General features: G+C 41.5%; 1 protein-coding gene across 26 annotated transcripts in view; it reads left to right on the top strand.

The window, feature by feature from the left end:
- OPCML (opioid binding protein/cell adhesion molecule like) overlaps positions 1–20,483 on the top strand; it is a 1,172,302-nt gene that overhangs the window by 900,662 nt on the left and 251,157 nt on the right. For all 26 annotated transcript variants that reach the window (XR_004730869.3, XR_004730868.3, XR_001914632.3 and 23 more), the window contains one exon: positions 8,965–9,197. Coding sequence is in view for 23 of the 26 variants with exons in the window: in XM_017978562.4 (XP_017834051.1) it covers positions 8,965–9,197 (233 nt within the window). In the remaining 3 variants the exon portion in view is untranslated. The remainder of the gene's footprint in view (positions 1–8,964; positions 9,198–20,483) is intronic.

Genomic DNA, 20,483 nt, shown 5'->3' with positions numbered 1-20,483 from the left:
GCCCCTCAACTACGTGACCACCTGATGTGGTATGGATGTGTGTTTTCTCCAAACCTCATCTAGAAATATGAATCCCAAGCTTGGAGTGGGGCCTAGGGGAGGTGTTTAGGCCATGGGGGTGGATTCCTCATGAGTGGTATGCTACCCTCTTAGCGGTAATGAGTGAGGAATGGTTTCTGGCTCTTAGTTCACAGGAGAGCTGATTGCTTAAAAGAGCATGGCATCTCCTCCCCTTCTTTCATGCTCCCCTCCTGCCATGTGATGCCCGCTCCCCTTTCCCTTCTGCTATGATTGGAAGCTTCCTGAGGCCATCACCAGAAGCAGATAGTGGCGCCATTGCTTCCTGTACAACCTGCAGAATCATGAACCACATAAACCTTTTTTCTTTATAAATTACCAGCCTTATGGTGATGGAAATGAACTACAGCACCATCCTAATTCAGCTCGTACTCATGAATGAGCGTTCTGTGACTTTGTTTATTGCATATTGCTACCACAAAGCTGCAAGCTTCAGGACGATAGAGATGGAGAGTCTGCTCAACGTCCTATTTCTAGGGCCTGACACAGTGTCTGGTCCTTCGCAGGTGCTTACTAAATATTTGTTAAACAAATGGACAGATGCATACTTTTTACTGTATCCATGAATGTGATAGGGTGCCTTTGTAATACTCTTGTGTCCTATCATTTGTCTGAGATAATAAGGTCCTTGAAAGCAGACATTGTCTCTAGATGGTTCTTGTTATTTTTATTTCAATGTCGCCTACCTCTTCCTGGGAAGCTAAGAATGTGATCTCCTTAACACACCCTGTGGATTTATAGAGTGACTTGGAGCCTGGCTCAATCATTCGTTATTTTGTTCAGAGAGCCTTCTCTGGCCTTTCTGCCTACCCTTACTTTTTATAATTATGTTTCACTACTCTACGCTTTACTTCTGTTATCAAGATAGGAATTCTCCTCCTCTCTCCTCCCAGAGCCAAGCAGTTTAACCCCTCTTTTGTAGTTGTAAGCAATTTCTGCCTCTTTGTGGAGCCATCTTTCCATATAAATCACTCCCTTCATTTTCCTTCACTGCATCAGATGCTCTGTTCTGAGCTGCCGTCAGCAAAGCTGCCTCACTTGCGTGGTGTGGGAAATTGCTCTCTGCATTCAGGTAGAGCCCTCACTGTACTTGTGGGGGCCAGAGATTCCCCTTGTTTGCATCAGGACACAATAAGCAATTTCTGGTGGACTCGTCTATCATCAGACATGGTTGAAACCACAGCAGATTATCACCCAGTGGCTAATTTCCTGCCTCCGGGGATGCCGTTTCAAGAAAAGCTGCAACCTTCCTTGGTTGTATTTATACTGCTCTGTATCTTCACATGGCAGGGCCCTCACGTTGAAGGCATTAGTGTGTTTTCTCTGCATAAGCTTCCCTCCCCGTCCGCACACACATACACATGCGCACACACGTGGACATGCATGCTCCCTAGGTATTAATGTGACATCTCCCCTCCAGCTGGTGTTAGTGTGGCACTGCCTTCCAATATTCCAGGGAGCTGCAAATGTCGTGTTATGCCAGACTTCAAAGTCAATCCGTTGCACTACTAAAATATTTTCGTGCAGTATTCTCCTTAAATAGCTCTTCTCCCTCACCATTTTTCTGCAGAGACTTTCAGATACATTTTCAACCAATACCTTATCAGCAAATATTAGCTCCAGCAGTTATTACTCTCGTTGCGTTTCCGACTACCTGAATCATAAAGTTTTCCCTTACATAATTTAGGGTCCTTGTCGATGCTCTGAAGTTGGCTGTCTTTGTAACTCAGGAAATAACTGAGTAAAGGCTCCTGGGGAAATAGCCTTTACAATTTAGAATACCTTGGGAGTTGATCTAAAAATATTTCATTTTGGCTTGCCTATTCTTTTCTTTAAAAAAGCTGTTTATCCTTGGTTTATGAGTTCATTAAAGTGAAATTTTCCTCCCAGTATTTGAACTGGCATTATTAACATATTTTGATACATAGTAAAGTTTTTCTTAACAAAAATTTAATTAACTCTCAATTTATGAAAAAAGCAAATGTCGAGACAAAAACCGAAAAGTTACAAGATAATATGGAGGAATGTATTTAAAAAGTAAATTCAGAAAAATACATTTTGGGCTTTACAACTTGACCCAGCATTTCTTAAATTGAAGACTCCTTAGAAGACCACCTTAAAAGCATGGGTCAAGGATAGGAAGAGACAAGATTTTCGTGGATTCCCCATGTTAGCTATAAAAAAAAAAACCAACTTTATATACGTGCAATCATAATACTAGGTATAAATGCCTTAACCTTACACTTTTATATGACTATAACTTCTGAAATTATAAGTTATGCACATATATAACCACTAAAATTTAAGCTTGGAACATTAACTTAATGGAACAGGTAACGTTTTATTAAAATTAAATCTCAAGTTGCAATGTGGATGTGGCACTGACTGGTGTAAGGCTTCCCCTTCTGAGTTCCTCGTGCATCCTGTGATGACGAAGTTCTCCTTCCACAGTGGCTCATTCTGGTGCTTGGGAACCTTCATGACTACAGTGGACCCCGCATCATTTAGCTTTTGCTGGTAGGAAGACGTCACTGACACAGCAAGTCACCTCTGTATTTTTGTCATTAGCTTGAGATGATGTGAGAAGTTCTCAGTGTGCCAGTCTGGTGGACACAAATGCACACCTGAACATTTAAATGTAATTGTCATCCTACCACATCTAGCGTAGGTTTATATTACACGTCTCCCAATTATAATAGAAATGAAAACACTAAATTGGAAAATATACATGAACAGCCCATGGACCCTGTGTGTGTCTATGTATGGGTAGGTACAGACAGAGATATAGATTCAGATACCCTGCAGAAAGACACATATATGTCCACACATATATGTCACCTTATGTGGGTTCTTTTGATGCCCATTTGAAAAACATTATCTTATGTCTTTTATCATTATAAATATGTATTGACGGCCTACTACCTGCTGGGTAGAAGCTGGGAGGTGCTGATGATACTGAATATGGTTACTATCCATGTGGCATTTACAGTTTAACACAGGAGAGGATAAATAATTAAATTCAGTGACGTAAGCTCTATGAGAGTCTAGAATCTTTGGTATTATCCCTATATTACAGAGAGAATGGAGGTTTAGGATGATGAGTCTGAATTAAAGATTTAACTACATTTGCCATAGTCTACTAATTAAAACAGAAGGGTATACACCCTGTTTTAGGTATTATCACCATAACAAAGGAAGAACCATAAAGATATTTTCTAGTTAACTCTCAGTTTATCAGATATCAATTATCAATTCTTTGAACATTAACATCTAAAAAGTCATCAATATATGAGGACACCATTTGTGAGACTGGTTTAAAAGACTTGTTCACCAGCTGTCCAGATCACCCGAATGTTCCTGCAGCTATCTGTGCATGCATGTGAGATGAGAATTTCATTTTAAAGTTAGATATAATTTTCAGATGTGCAACTTATTGCACTCCAGCTTAGAGTTATAAACTGTTAAATGCCACCATTCAACATCTGGCATGTAGGCCGTGGAGGGACATTTCCTGAGAATTCTGTTCCAAACATGTTCGCAGTTCCCATGATACACTCTACATTCCTTACCCTGTTTCATTTTTCTCCAAGCATCATCCGGAAACAAATATATCTAGACATACACGTTTTCTTCGTTTCTCACTAGGGGCAGTGTCGTGGTGTCGTGGGGCAGGAACTTTATCTGCCTGTTCCTACTGCGTTCTCAGCTCCTAGAAAGTTATCTCATGTACCTTAGCCACACTCATTAGATATCTGTTAAATAAATTGTGGTACTTTCTTCTCCTTTTTTTTTTCTTTTTGCATTTTCAAAGACAAAATACGAAAACAGAAAAAAAGAACACAAAAATGTTAAAGCTGGCTGATTTTACTTTGGAGTAATTACTTTGATTAAAATTCCAACCTGTCATTTGCCTGGTTTCTTTAAGGCAGTGAGTGGGTCTCCAAGAGGAGTCCCCAGAGTTGCGGTATCAACATCCACTGGGAACTTGTTGAAAATGCATATTCTTGATCCCTCCAGCTCCAGGAACCAAAAGCCCTTTGGGGACTGGCTTCAGCCATCTGTTTTTGATGCACAGTAAAGGCTGAAAATCACTGCTTTAAGGCATGGATTTCGCTAACTGCACCTCTTCCTCTGAAAACAAAACAAAAAACAACTCTGAATCTTAACCCCAGGGTACATGTTCAGAAAAATCTCTGCCTTCTGATGTCTTTCAGACATTTCTTTGCTCTTCCAGACTCTTACTTACACCTTCTTTCCTCACACAAGGCTAGAGGTTAAGAATGTGTACAAGTGTCTTCCAGATAGCTTTCCTTTTCTCCTATCTGTGCCTCAGATTCCTCATCTGTAAAATGTGGATGTAATATTAGTATACATCTCAAAAGATAGTTGAGGATCGAACTATTTGATATGTGCAAAGTTCTTACAGTTCTTACAACTATGCCTGGTTCAGTACAAGCAATATATAATTTTAGAGGTTACTTGTGATGTAGTTGTAATGAGTTCTGCTTTACCAAGGATTAGTAGGTGGGGTTAGCTTGGAATGTAAGAATTTTAAATATCTGAAGTAATTTCTAAGAGATCAGACAGTTGTCATTAACCTTCCTCAACTTGCCTCTTGGCTCCCCCTTATTCAACATCAAAAATGTTCCCCTCTGTGCTTCTTGTTAATGAGGGTCCAGGACATGGCCACAGACAGCAGGGAAGGGGCCTGACTTTAGAAGAGCACTCAAGCCAATCTTTTAAGTCCTTCCCTGAATTCTCTTTCCTGCTGTTCGGAGGACCTTCCTTGGAAGAGTCCTATGGTGACGGAGGGAAGCATGAAGCCATGAAACTCCATTTTCTTCTAAAGCATAGTAACATCATGAGGATAATAACTTTCCTCAACTGACTTCATTGTTTCATCAGTTTCTCTGTTGTTAGGTTCTGGGAACCAAACAAACTGTGAGCCATCTTTGCCCATTTAGAGATGGCTTTTACTGAGTTACTCTTTCCTGTTTCCACTCATGCCCATAAGGGGGCCCAGGTTTAAGAGCAAGTATAGAGGATCATGACCGCTCACCTGGGGCAGGATTACCTAAGGTACAGGTTTTCCAAGGGCTGTGTGACCAGGGCACTGAGAGCGTGTTCTGGCCCAGAGAGTAGTTTTGGATTGATCTATTTCAAAGTCCACCCTTACTCCAGCCTGTGGTCATTTGCACTGGTTTATGCACCCTCAACCTGCAGTGGTTGGTCCTATCCGAGGATAATGATAGGATTCAGGAAATGCACTTCGAAGATCTCAAATTCCCTGAAGTTGAGTAAGTGCCTGAGGTCGCAACGTAATTCTGCGTCTCTCTTCTGACAGCTCCCGCTTCACACAATGTCCAGGAGACAACCTTGTTTCACTTTCTTTCAAACCTCCATCACCTGACTATCATGGAACAGAGTATCACTCTTGAAGGAGAATCCCACAGAAGCAAAGCGGAGCAGCACTAAAGGCAATAGCACGTGATTGCATCAGGAATAGATTCATGGCAAAGCCAGTGCCTTTTCCATCTTGAATTAGAGCTCAGAGATGAGATATGTTCTAACAGAGGGCACTGGAATTTAGCATATTAAAGCAAACAAACAGTATTTTGTATTTTCCCAACATTTCTGAGTGTATTGGGTTAAACAAGGTACTTCCAGTAAAAGAATAACATCTTTTTAGAGTCATTTAATAAGGCCTGGTAAAATGTTATCATATACTTTCCAGATACTGAGAAATTGAATGAATCTAATACTGGGTTATAAACTCCTTTGCAAGTCAGATATTTTCCAATTCATTGCATTAAAAGAAATCAAAAGAGGAATTAATTGATTTGTCAGCTGTGAGATCATTAAAATTATCTTTGAAGTTATATTACTGTGTGATTTTCGGCATATATCTTGGAAAGCATTCAAATAATTGAGTGGCACTGCTATGCACAATTTTCATTTCCATCTTCTTATGTGAACAAGGTTTCTCTAAAAAAGAAAGTAGAAATAAAATTGATCCTGAACTCCATCTCATTCTAGCAGTAAGTGATATTTATCTACAGCATTTAAAAAAGGGGCTATCCACCTAATTAAAAGCTATATTTCTAGTAAGTTTACTTTTTCATGTTTAATTATTACTTAACGAAATGTGCTATGTATTTATGTTCTAGCAATTTTATATTTGTAATGATCATTCATTTAAGAAACATTGCTTAAAGTTTTATGATTATAGGACATAAAAGAAATTTAAATTGCAATCTCTATATATTTTGGGTTGCAAATAAATATGACAAGTGATCAATAAAAGACTTTCAGGCATAAACTATAGTTTTTCTGTAGAAGATATATAATGGTATTACAAGTTCCAGTTTAAAAAGGAACAATTCACATATTATGACTTTTAGAAAAAGAATTCGTTGCTGAATTTTGAAAGTGGATAATCATGAGTATCAGTCACTGTGATGTGCAAATTCTGCTGAACAAACACACTCACATATTCACACACACACACAAGGAATTCTGTGACTTAAAAACCAGTTTTAAATGTGAATATTTTCTAAAGACCAAAAAATTCATCCTTTTGAATTGTAGCTTAAACAATTTTTTGTGGCAACTTAAAAATGTGCAAGGGGTTACATAACTGTGCAAAATTAAAGCAAGAATATTTGTTTGCGGTTAGTCAGTCACTTGAGTTATATGGTGACTAGAAGACCACACACTAGAAAGGACTAGAACACCATGACCTTCCCTTGGTCTCAATTTAGCATCTACTTCCAGGCTTGCTGAGTTTTGGAATTCTACTATTTGAAATTTCTTTAGGAGGAATTCTTCAAACAGAGATTTGTCCTTTATGAAAATTCACCTATCCTTAGGAAAGGTTGCTCATTTGGCCTTGTCAGTCATCTGCAACTGAGAATGAATAAACTCAGCATATTTTTTCCCTAAGAAAAGCCTTTGAAAGTGGGGAGCAGGGAGGATCCATTAGGTTTAAGATCCATTAGGTCTTCATAAGGGAAATAGAAAAAATACTATGGAAGTAAGAATACAACAGGAAGAGAAGCGAGATGTGTCATGGTGTGGAGGAGATAACGTGACTTTGTTTTTTCTTTATACCAATGACATTTCTATGACGATAGGAAAGAATCATTTGATGGTACCTAAATTATCAGGTCCTGCTGGTGAATGCAGTTGGGCCCTGGAAACTTGCTTACCTAGAAAACATGCAGATTTAGGTCTGTAACTACTGGAGTGCAAGGGATGCCTGCGGTCAAATCAAAACCTTTCATTGGAGTATTAGAGTATGATTCTATTTCAGGTGAAAGCAAATCAACGCAAGCTTCATATAAGTTCATGCATGTGTATAAAAAGTAAGATGTACACAGAGATGTAACAAGCTGCTACCAAATCACCGTTGGGTGCTGGGCATTGGTGAGGAGTGAATGGTTAGCTGGGCCTGTATCACCTTAATATTATTTACACGTATTATTCACTTTGTATTGTTCACATGCTTATTTAGAAAAGAACAATCTATTCCTACCATATTGTGAGAGAAATTAACACCCTCCCCACCCAACTTCTCAGTGACTGAAGGGCAGGTGGGCCAGCTCATATAAAGGCCTAGGTGACCGGAAGCTGATATTACTTTTATTCTTCCTGCCAACCAGGGAGAGGACCACCCTAGATCAGGTGTTTTCCCCATTCTAGAAGTCTGTGGGTTTGGTATGTGGAGACCCTGAGCTGCACAGGCCAGGTGAGACTGGCCATTTGGCCGGGGTCTGACCTCGCCTCTGTGGTCAGTGTCTCTGTGGTCCCTCCATCTCGAGACCTGCCTGCAGACTCTCTGCTGCCAGGTCAGAGGTTAGTGAGGGAAGGCCATGCCTCTTCCCTGTGTTCTCCTCACCTGCAGACATTGGATTCCCATCCTTCCTCTCTCTGCCAGGACATCGGCAGGGCTGGTTGTCATTGTGCATTCCTGTGTGCAGCATGGAGTGACGAGTGTGCACCCACATTTAGAAAGCATTCTGTTTCCTCATGCTTTCATTCCCATGTTCTCAGTTCCTGGGCACGTGCGCAGACGTCCAGCACATTCAGTCCTGTATCAGGCCTGACAGCCCGCAGGCCATCCACACCGACACACAGGTCTCCCTTGTGCTGTTCATAGCCTCGAGTTATTGACCAGAGTAGCTGGGAAGTGGAGCACAGCTCCCTGCTTTGATAATAGCCTTGTTCTCTCCCTGGATGGGGAGGGAGTATATGAGGAACAGGGACTCTGCTGATAATTTTCTTCTTTCCTCTCCCGAAGTCCTAAGACACAGTTTTGACTTCCTTAAAAAGTGTTGGCTTTCTAAGGTGAATTTTACCAAGCCATATTATAACCATAGTTTGCAGGCTTTGGGCTGCTTAGGGGTATAAGGAGATTATCAACATCAGGGAGGTCTGGAGGTTAAATACGTTCAATTTTTGATTAACTACAAGTTAAGTATTTGCTTTGTGGATTATCTGTGACCTATTTGAAATACTGATCCACTTTCTCTCCCATGTGCCCCTGGGCCAATTCTCCCGCAAGATGTAAATGTGCTCAAGAAATATAAACTAATTTTCATATAAATCTAGGGGAAGAAAATAAGAGGAAAGGAAAATATATGGCAAAGATAGTCACATAACATGTCTAAACTCAAATAGAGATGATTTTGTATCATCAGTTCTTCCAGATGATTCAGACCACTCAGTTTATATTTAGGAAGTTTCATCAATAATTGGTTGCTTCCTTTTAGCACTGTTGTTTCAACTACTCCTCAAAATGCAATACCATAGGTATCATATTATATAATCTCTCCACTCTCTCTCTTTCCCTTCTTCCTCCCTCCTCCACTCCCTGCCTCACTGCAGGTGTACCATAGATGACCGGGTCACCCGGGTGGCCTGGCTAAACCGCAGTACCATCCTCTACGCTGGGAATGACAAGTGGTCCATAGACCCTCGTGTGATCATTCTGGTCAATACACCAACCCAGTACAGCATCATGATCCAAAACGTGGATGTGTATGACGAAGGTCCGTACACCTGCTCTGTGCAGACAGACAATCATCCCAAAACGTCCCGGGTCCACCTCATAGTGCAAGGTAAGTCCCAAGTGAACCTGGGGTTGCCATTTCCATCAGTGATACAGGGGAAGAACAAGTTGGTGTTTGTTCTACTTGTGTATGAAAACACAAAAGTCATCTTCCTCTATTGAATCCAGAGTTTGAATATATATCTTGGAATTTTCCCCATGTAATGGGTACTTAATTAAGTGCTGAATTTATTCTAAAAGTTTCTAAATGTTATCTCTAGTCCTTCTCACCAATAAATTGTGTAATGTGCACTCGTTGAGATCTCATAAGTTACTTAGCACTCTGGAGCTGGGGTGAAATACATTCAAACATAGATAAATACGGTACTACTCTCAGTGCCTTCTAATTCTCTTGTAGACTTATTTCATAATAAAAGACTAATAATGCTGATTGGAAACCAGGTGATGTGACTATTTTTGCACAGTTACTGGTCATGTGTACTCTGGAGGGGTCTCTGCATGCTTCTTAGGCAGGTCCTCCCTGGCATTGCTGCTGTGTTTAAACACTTTCTTATAGCTCCACAATGGATCCCAGACCCAAGAAGGAGACTAGTCAGAATAATAATCTGCAGGTCAATGTTTGTAATAAATTCAGACAATTTTAAAAAGGGGGAAGGAGGAAGACTTAGCATCTTCTTCCACTCTCCTTTAAAAATCTGAATCAGGATAGCCCAGAAATTGTATCACATGTACATTTTAAAATAGCTTTTCATTTAAATTTCATATTACACCTTAAAAATGGGGCTGAAGAAATGTCAGATTCTCAGATATTAAATATTAAGAATTAAAACCACATGCAGATAGCAATTCCGAGAATTTGAGAACCATTTTAAAGCAAGGCAGCAATCCAAACGAACTTATTCTGAACTTGACCCCAACTGTCATCACTATGTAAAGCAATTTCTGTCAGGTGTTGGCTCACGGCAGGAATCAAGTTCTAAGCAGATTAGTTCCATCACCCAGTGACACATCCTTCCTCCACCAAAGGAGAGGTTCAGGTGGACTTCATCAGAGCCTCCTTTACAGATCTCTTGAGGATACAACAGTGAGGTCTCAGAAAGGGTCCCTATGTGTGATTTCGTCTTTAGCATTCGTCTTTTCTCAGATCCCTTCTGTCATAGATTCAATGTTTTTCTTTTTAGTTAGTGAAATGTATATGGCATATTTGCTTAGCTAAGATAGATTCCTCATTTATGATTAAGAAAAAAAGACCTCGATGTTGCTCATTTCATTTGGTTTCCTGGAGAGCAGTTGTGTGGGGGGCTGTCTATTCATGCTTCAGTCACTTGCACAATTCAGGTTGCCCATTCTTTCCTTTCGGCGCAAGCAGCCAAGCCTGCCTCTGTAGCCATTTGTAATGGCATGTGCGGGGCCAGAAAGCTGTCTGCTGCCACTGCTGTTTCCCAGCAGTCCCTGGCACTGCCATGCTGCCTGAAGCTTTGCTCTTGCCCAGCCTCCAAGCCCTGCTCCCCTCCTCGCGTCGCTTGCCATCCGACAGACGTCTACAGACGCTGTGGGTTTCCACTCTCCATACACGTCCACCCACGGCTCTGGAACGACAAGACTGCCTGCCATCTGGAGATCAAGACAATTGTCACATCTGATACTTCTCCTCAGAGGACGACAGAGGCACTTGGTGAGATCAGTCATCAGAGATGAGCTGGGGTATCTGTTGAAAGTTTCTGGAGGTGTAGAAAACAAGAGAGTGTGAGCTCTCATTACCCTACCTGCCTGTACCTGGGCTTGGTTCCAGAGGAGCTGACATTCTCAGTATCAGAAGTGACACCTCAGTGGCACCTCTGTGGCCCTGACAGCAAAGTTATCTTCAAATTCAGGAAATGTGGCACTGAAATAAAAAAGAACTGCCAGGCACTGGAGAGAAACTCAAACCGAGCAAGCCTATCCCTGTTCAAGAAATAAGATAGATAATGTAAGCACATCAAAGTCAATGCACAACATAATGGGCTGGGGCTGAGTGACAGGGAAGGATGTCCTCCCTAACACATGTTGAGCAATCCCTTGGGTGGGATGTGGCAGCCTGTGGCATGTCCCTGTGGGCCTCCAAGCCTCAGCTCAGAAATAGTCTGAGAACAGTGTGGCATCTACTCTAGGGGTTAGCTCCTCCGTCTCCACATTCCAGGCCAAGTGACTCTCTGGCTCCAGCCCTCTGAGGTGGCCTGGGAAGTCCAGAGGCAGTATAGGTGGGGATGGAGGGAAGGAATTTCTTTTGGGGAGGAGCTTCTCTTGGGGATGACATTCTCTTGAGGAGAAACTTCTCTTGGAGAAAATCTTCTCTTAGGGTTGATATTTTCTTGGGGAGGAGAGCTTCTCTTGGGGAAGATCTTCTCTTAAGAAAGAGCTTCCTTTGGGGAAGATCTTCTTTTGGGGATGACTTTTTTGGGGAGGACATTCTTTTGGAGAGGATCTTCTCTTGGGGAGGAGTTTCTCTTGATGACTTTCTCTGGGGGAAGAGCTTCTTTGGGATGATGAAGCTTTTCTTGGGAAGAACCTTCTGTTTGGGATGATCTCTTAGGGAGAACATTCTCTTGGTATCTTTGGCAGGCTGGTTTGTACCTTTACTGAGAGGTATAGAGAGGGAGGTCAGAAAGCTGAATTCTTTCATCTTGCTCAGCGATGCAGTGACTTGCTCAGCGATGCAGTGACTTGCTCAGTGATGCAGTGACTTGCTCTTTCTTTGAAAGGCAGTTGAATTACCAGACGGTGGTTATAGAGGCCCCACTACTCAATTAGAAAGAAGCCCCAGAGTTCTCCTTCTCCCAGCAGTCATCAGCTTTTGTCCAGTCTATAGATTAATTTTTCAGAGTTAGTGTTAGTTCAAGTTAGCTGCAGATAATGAAAGTTTCCTAATCCTCTTAAAGAAAATTTATCTGACTGAGTAGAAAGCTTTTGGAAGACAATAAGGCATGTACAAAACTGAGGCCTAATCTCGCCTTTAATTTTAAACTGCTGATGGGTATTGATTTTGCAATGAGAAAGACAAAAAAATTTCCGAGCTGCCACTTGTCTGTTTATAAAAACAAAAAGGTGTTTATGTATCTTCTATCCATTTTAGAAGGTGGGAAGCTCATTCCTTCTTCCCACCAGATGCCATCAGCAGAAGGGAGTGCAGGCCCATGGGGCCCCACTGTGTGGTCCCTCCTGTCATGGGAGCAACTGAGAGATACTCTGCCTGCCCTTTCCTGTTGTAGAAGGTGGCCTTTGCCACATATCTGATAGAATGAATTTCCAAATCCTTCTCTTTGAGAACAGAAGCTGCCTTCATTAAAATAGTGTTGCTGATACCCGAGGTACATCTTGGTCACTGACGGGATCAGCACAGGCACCGTGTGAGTGTATGACAATGTGATCCAGGCTGCACACCTCAGTGTGGAAGAAATCCAGAGCAAGGGGAGGCACTGCTCTGGGGTCAGATTAGTTGGGGGGAAATCAGTCTGGCAGCCCTGCAGAGCAGGAGCTGAAGTGGGAGAAGCTAGAGACACAAGCAGAGGCAGGAGCAACTCCCCACTAAGCAGTGCAGCCAGAGTGACCGTGGGCCTACCTGCAAAGATACAGATGTGCCTGAGAGGCACTGTCCACAGGAAACTCAGAGCTTTCATCCTCATGCCTGAAAAGAGGAAGAATTAAAACGATGTCACCCAGATTTTTAGTTTGGAGAAATGCTAGTGATTGGGGAGATAGGATCTCACGCCACTTGGAAGGAATAGCATTGGACTTACAAGGTCTAGGGATAAAGAACACGCAAACATTACAAAGATATTGCAGAACTAGGGAACAGGTGTAACCTAACACCAGAAAGGGTATATTTGAGATTCAGCATGAATTTCCTGGCTGGAGAGTAGGTAAATGTTCTGAGGTTATTCCTAAAGAACAGTAAGAATCATTATTTATTTATATCCAACCTCAGCACCTAGCACACTGTCTGAGGCATAGTTGGCACTCAGCAAGTGTTTGTGCAATGGGCAGAAGCAGATTGATACAGCTACTGGAGTGGCATAGGAACACACTGATCAAAAAGCATCTTCCTGCAGATATGGGTAGCAGTGGAGTTAGACTATGTCCAGATAACTTGGAGAGGACAGTCATGGGGGAAAGGTCTCTGGAGGGGAGGGTCCTCCATGTGACAAGCTAACAGATTGCTCTGAAAGAATAGCACAAATTCCATGCATTTATATAGTACTTTACAGAGATGGCACAGTCTTTGTCACCTTTGACTCTCACAACAAGCCCTGGGAGGCTGTAGTGCAGTGACTGTTATCTCCATTTGCAAATTAGGTAACTGCAGCTCATGGAGGTTAAGAGCCTGGCTGAGTCCCCAGTGAGTAAGTAGCAGAGCTGGGTCTTGAACCAAGGCCACAGGACTTCAAGATTAGTGTCTTTTCAGCGTACTGCAGTCCCTCCAATGCCAACAATATCCAGAGTTATTTCTCTTCTCCAGAGCAATGGAATATTTTCAGGATATCTGCTTGCATGTATGTTTTTATGTTTTTCATTTTTCCTTCTACTTATATTGCATTGTAGCAGCAGAAATTGAGGACAAATCTCAAGAAAGAAAATTCGCGGTGGGAGCGGGACACCACAGCTACAGTAAATGATGTAGAGAGGCTGTGAGAGGGGCAAAGAAGAGGATAATTAGTTTTCTAGTAGCTCATCCCTCCAGGGATATGCATTTTAAATGTTACCACTTTATCCTATGTAAGTACTAAAAACCCTGGCCCTTCTAAGAACCCAGAATCTTGTTGTCATTCTAATTGTCACGAACACTTTAGCATTCTGAAATAACCAGAGACCTATGTGTGCCTGTGGCATGTCATTGCTGTTGTTTGACAGCAATAGAAAGGCACACCTTTCCAAGACAGGAAAGTGGGATTGTTTGTTTGTTGGAGACCGGCGGAGTAAGAAGATCCATCCGTGGTTGCTTCTTGGATGCTGGCATTCTTTCTCTACCTGCTCTCCTGCCTTGTTCGGAAATTTCTTCACTATAGGGTACTTCTTTTCATAGAATGAACTCCTCTTGCTAAGCCTCATTTTATGCAGACGCCTAGAAATAATGAATTTTGTTAAATTCTTACATTGGAGTTTCCACAGTAAGCTTATGCAATTTCTATGTAAACAAAAGACTCTGGATCTCTTAGCCTGGTGTCAGTTCAGTGGAACTGGCTGGTATTTGAAGTTGAGTTTTGCATGTAAGGAAAAATTTGTTCCCAGCCCCACCAGTCCTAGATATTGGTGTTCACCAACCAACCTCAGCATTGGGCGTGCTAAGTATAAATATTATCTCAGCCGTTCCTTGTATCTATCTACTCTACAAAATATACACTGTAGTCATGTTTACAAATTAGGAAACGGAGGCTTAGAAAGATTAACAACTTACCCAACGCTGATGCAGCTGCCATGTGCTTTAAATCCCTTTCACTAGACTTACTCATCGAGGTTAAGCTTTTCTCTCTAGAAAAAAAAAATATAAAAATACAAATAGCTAACAAGGCACTTTACACACATTATCTCTTTTGATTATGCTTCCCAAAAGCCCAAGATGACAGAATAGAAAAGCACACCTTTCCAAGACAGGAAAGTGGGATTCAGAGAGTTAGAAGTGGTTTGTCTGAGTTATACTAGGAAGGAAGTGCAAAGCAACACCCAAGGCAGGGTGTTTTCACTCCACAGCTGGCAGTGTTCAACGCACCACTGACTGAGAGCTAAGTAAGTGGACAGGTACCTGTTCTCGTGTGAGAAAAATGTCAACTTTCAGAGGTGCTCCCGAAAAGGATGGGGCCCTGAGGAGACAATTCTGGGGTGGGGGCAGCAGGCAGATGCTGGGATTGCACCAAGAGGCACTTGCAGTGGGGCCAGGGAGACAGGGCCATAGGTCACAATTTTGCCAGGGACTCACCTATTTTCAACTCTATTTGTAACCAACCTCTTTCTTTGGCTATTTTCTCCTCTTTTCCTAATCATTTAAACGAACATGTGTGCTTCTAGACTCAAGGAAAATAAGGCAGTTAACCTGAAATACATTTAATGTATTCAGCATCTATTTAAAATTGTCATTGCATTGATTCTTCACAAAAGCAGGGTAAAAGAATGGAAAACAGCAGGACTCACCAGCAGAACGCTCACTCCCCAGCCTGAGCTCCGCTCCTAACAGTGCAGGCCTGTGTCTCTAAGACGTTCTCCCGGCTTCTTATCATGGGGTGAAGAGTAGAATTCAGACAATTGATTTTCTTTATGTGCATGTATTCATACTTTAATCCTATGTGTACTGCTGTGGTTCGTGTATGTGTGCGTGCATGTCAATTGAAAATAAGATTCCGAAAAGGTGTCTCTATGCTGCAGATTCTATGTGTGTGTGCAGATAAAGCATACAGCCAAAATCAGGGTAAGAACTTTTCTGGACACAATTTCCTTAACTTTGCAATGGAAAGGTTGAACTGATGGTATAAAAGTTCTTTCTAGTTATTCCGTGTTACGATTTCTCAGTGTAATTTACCTGGAGTTCTGTGCGTGATCAGGAGTCTCTGCACTCTGTGTGTCTCCTACTTTTACCAGGGGATAGGGCAATTATTAGGTTGGTGTAAAAGTAATTGCAGTCCTTTGCCACTTGTTCTTTCTATTTCTTATTCATATTTTCCTCAGAGGCTTTAGGATTTGGGGTCCCGTGCTAACACTGCTAGTTAGGGGTGACTCTAAGCCTTGCTATTCACCTTTTTGGTTAGAGAGGTAGAAGAGAAAGATACCCTTTGCTTCCCAGTCCTTCTCTGACGTTTGTCACCTCCCAGCCCACATCAAGCACACACATATTTAGTGGACGGTGGAATAGAATTCCAGAGACCACAGAGGAAATAGCCATAAAATCGATAAAAACTGTGTGAGTGTGTGTATGTGACTGCAGAAGAAACAGACATGAAACCCGTGAAAACTGTGTATGTGTGTAAGAGTGTATGTGTGAGGCCATCTGTTAGTGAGTGTGTGTACGTGGTGCCTCTGCGTGTCTTAGTTCCTAAGCAGAGCAGAACAAACAACATATTTCTCCTCACAACAGTCGGAGAAGAGACCTGATAAATGGATAAGTCATCAAACCATATATATGTATACATGTATGTAAAGATACACATGTATATATGCTAGGATATACACATATCTGTATATGTGTTTGATGTTTGCCATGCATATATGTATATGTACATGTGAGTATATACACATGCTTTATGGAAGGGTTGGGGTAACTAACAAGACAACTATAACATAGAAGGAATCAAGAATGAAGCTACTATCCAGAATATCCTGCATTGCACATAAAGGAAGGGATCTCACCCCTCACTGGGAGGGTGTCCCCACACTGCCTTCTGCACCTGCCCTGCCCCCTGCCCTCAGGGTTAGAGCAAGACTGCACTCACACCACCATGCAGTGGTCCTATCCAGCTCTCAGACTATAGTCTGTTTCTCAGATATTACCTGAATATGACACCTTGTGCAGCCAGAGTAAAACTGATGTTGACCTTCACCAAGTCTCCTACGTTGTGACCTTTCATGACATTGTGTAGTTGGTGACAATACAGTCAAAATATGGTTTGTAAAAAAAAAAAAAAAAAAAGGAAAGAAAGATTTCTTCTTTTATCAGGTCTTTTCTCCCATTGTTTTGAGGCTTTGTTCTGCTCTGCTTTGTAACTAAGACACACACAGGCACCATGTACACACACATGCACACACTCACAGACATACACATTCACACACACCCTTACACACAATTTTCGTGAGTGTTATGCCTGTTTCTTCTGTACTCACACGCATGCACACACACACACTCACATCATTTTTATAGGTTTATAGTTATTTCCTCCGTGGCCTCTGGAATTCCATCCCAACGCCCATTAAATATGTAGGCTAAGCCTCTGTCTAGGAGAGGAGATGGGGAAGGACACACTCAGTTTCTCCTCGGACACTTATAGTCCATTAATTATCAGAATAGGAAAAGTAGGTATTTTCCAAGGTGAGTGAGACCAAAACAAAATGTGACCCTGGATGAATACATGTTCAGAACAAAGGACGGGTGGGCATCGCCAAGGGGCAGCACTTCTGCCTGAGAGTCCTGGCTGGGGAAAAGGCAGAGAGCCTCGTTGTCATGATTCAAGAAGATGCTGCCAGTCCTGGCACCTGGATTGATGATTTATACAGTAGCCAGAAAAGAGAAGTGTCAGAACCTGGGGCTGTCATCTGCCTTATTTGCAATAGAATTAAATAAACAGAACAGTTATAATGCCTGTTCTCAAAATCATCACTGATGTGGAGATGGAGGGGAAAATGAAATGCCTGTTATGTTCTGCTCAATTTGCATGGTGATCTCAGCTTATTTCCTAAGAGGCCTGTCTGCCAATAGCTCCAGTAAATAGATCTTTTCCCACACATTCCTGCTGCTGTGAGGAGGGGAGCAATCACACCTCAGAAGATGGGGAAATCAGTAAATGTGCATAAACTCTCCCGATAGATTAATGTTCACCATGACCCTCATGTTGTCAGGATCTTACACAAGGTTTCAAGTCTCACCACCCGCAGGATTAGTTAGTCACTGTTTAGCATCTGGGTAAACTGTGAATTCAGAATAGTAATGTTTTTCTACACATAGCACGTGTACACAGATTTGGAAAGTCTCACTTGCATTCCCGAACCTAGTTTGGGGCTCCTAGTTAATAAGTTTTACCCGCAAACACAGCGCACAGTGCCTCGACAACAGTAACTGTTGTCCCTATTCCTATTCTGGTTTCTCAAAAGGTCATTGACTGTTCTTTCACTAAAAATATCCTCTATAGGTATAGAAATTGAAGAGCAAGTGAAGCAAAATAATCACAAGGAAAACGGTCAATAATCTTTTTTAGTAATTATAAACAATGGTTATCATCCACGGAATATGGTTGACCCTTGAACAATGTAAGTTTGAACCATGCAAGTCCACTTATAAGTGAATTTTCTTCCATCTCTGCCACTCGTGAGATGGCAAGGCTTACCCCTCCTCTTCCTCCTCTTCTTCAACCTACTCAACATTAACTCAATGAGAATGAAGACCTTTATGACGATCCACTTCCACTTAATGAATGGGAAATGTATTTCCTCTTTCTTGTGATTTACTTAGTCACATTTTCTTTTCTCCAGCTTACTTTATAAGAATACAGTGTATTACATATACACAAAATATGCATTAATCGATTATTTCATGTTATCACTAAGGCTTCTGGTCAACAGTAGGCTATGAGTAGTTAAATTTGGGGGAGTCAAAAGTTACATGCAGATTTTCGGGGTCAGCACCCCCAGCCCTTAAATTGTTCAAGGGTTAACTAAGTGGCGTGGCAGTCATTTTATAAACATTATCTGATTCTATTTTCCAATTAACACCAGAGCGTTGGATTCGTGTTCCTATTTTTTTGAATGAGGAAACTAAGGCTCAGAAAAGCTACAGGTTCTGCTGATAAGTACAAGGATGTATTTTAAACTCACTTCTGTTGACAATGGAATTCTCCACTCAGCGTCTAGGCTTAACTTCCTTTCAATACATAGCTTTTAAATAGGTAAGTCAGACTGCCAGGCCGGGTCATTTACAATACACATGCTTTCTGTGTCAGGTTGTCTCTGCTTAAAGCATTTGAGTCTATCTCTGTGCAGTCAGGATCTGTCCTCCTTAAACTTTTTTCTCTCCTTCTGTTTTGTTTATCTTAACTTTTATTCTTGGAGTTAATATCAGGTCTATATCGTTGTCTCCTAAATCTAAATGTCCAGTTTGTATTTCTTTCCTGATTCCATTCTCTAACATATGATTATCTTCTGAGCTCCTCAACTTGAGTATTCCTTAGGAACTTTAACATGTTCCACCCTGAACTTACCTTCTCTTCTCCAAAACCTGTTCCTCTTGTTGTAATTTCCATTTCCACTCATGGAGACACCATTGTATGTGAAATCTTGGCTTAAGCTTTGACTTTTTCTCTTTTGCTTCTCTATCAAAGCAGATGTCATGTCCAATAACGTCATTCTCTCCCTTTCTGTTCCCACAACCACTGTCATCAAAGTGGAGGATCTTACTCTCTACTGACTTTTCTCTGTCACATCCTAATTGATACCTCATCCTCATCTCTCCCTCCCTACAATTCATTTTAACAGTGTTGTCTAAGTGTTTCTGATGCACACACTGATCATGTCACTTACCCCACTTGTGTTTTAATGGCTCCCTACTGACACTGAAGTCAAGTCAAAACCTCTTAGATCGTCTTTCCAAGTGCTCAGCAATCCAGGGCCAGACCTACTTTTCCACTCTTACTTTTTTTCTTTTTGTTTCCTTTTTTTTGTAGGAGAAATGTTTCTTTCTTTTTTAATTTTTTGTTTCTGTAGGCTTTTGGGGAACAGGTGGTATTTGGTTACATGAGTAAGTTCTTTAGTGGTGATTTGTGAGATTTTGGTGCACCCATCCCCTGAGCAGTGTACAGTGAGCCCAATTTTTAGTCTTTTATCCCTCACCCCCCTCCCACCCTCTCCACTCTTATTTCTTCACCCTTACATCCTATACACAATATAGTCGAGGCTGTCCTTGTGTGATCCCCACTGTGCAGCATCCTGCATTCTTCCCCATTTCTCATACACTTCATCTGTCTTGAACGTTCTTCTTCTCCCTAGATATCCAAACCCTACAAAAAGCAGTACTGTCCGATAGAGCTTTCTGTGATGATGGAAATGTTCTGTATTTACACTCTGCAACATGGTAGCCATTAGCCACAAGTGGCTGTTGAGAATTTGAGTTGTGACTAGTATGACTGAAAAACCAAGTCTTTAGTCTTATTTAATGTTAATTAATTTAACTTGAAATAGACACACGTGGCCGGTGGCTATCATGTCCCACAATTTTAGAGTTGCTAAGGCTTTTTCTGAAATGCTAGGTGCCACTTCACCTGTATTTCCTTATGATACCTGTAGCTTTTTTTTTTTTTCAAATTTCAGTTATTGGTGGATGTAACTCTCTTCCTCGCCTAGACTGTAACTTCCTTGAAGACAAGCCAGAGCAGGTGGCACGGTAATTTTTCACAGAGGCACAGCATAAGTATAGCAATCTGAATTGGCATGGCCATAGAAGGCTCTCTTTCACAAATTCATATAAAATGTTATTAATCCATAAAAGTAATAGCAAAATATCTCAAATATGTTTTTAGGATTTTATGAAGGCTTGAGAGAAAATATCAATTGTTCTTAGGAAAGACTAAGTGTCTCAAAGGGAGGCTTACGGAGGGGAGGTATTGGCAGC

Source organism: Callithrix jacchus, chromosome 10 (genome assembly GCF_049354715.1).
Source record: "Callithrix jacchus isolate 240 chromosome 10, calJac240_pri, whole genome shotgun sequence".
NCBI classification, from domain to species: Eukaryota; Metazoa; Chordata; class Mammalia; order Primates; family Cebidae; genus Callithrix; species Callithrix jacchus.
This window is presented reverse-complemented; position numbering and strand designations above follow the sequence as displayed.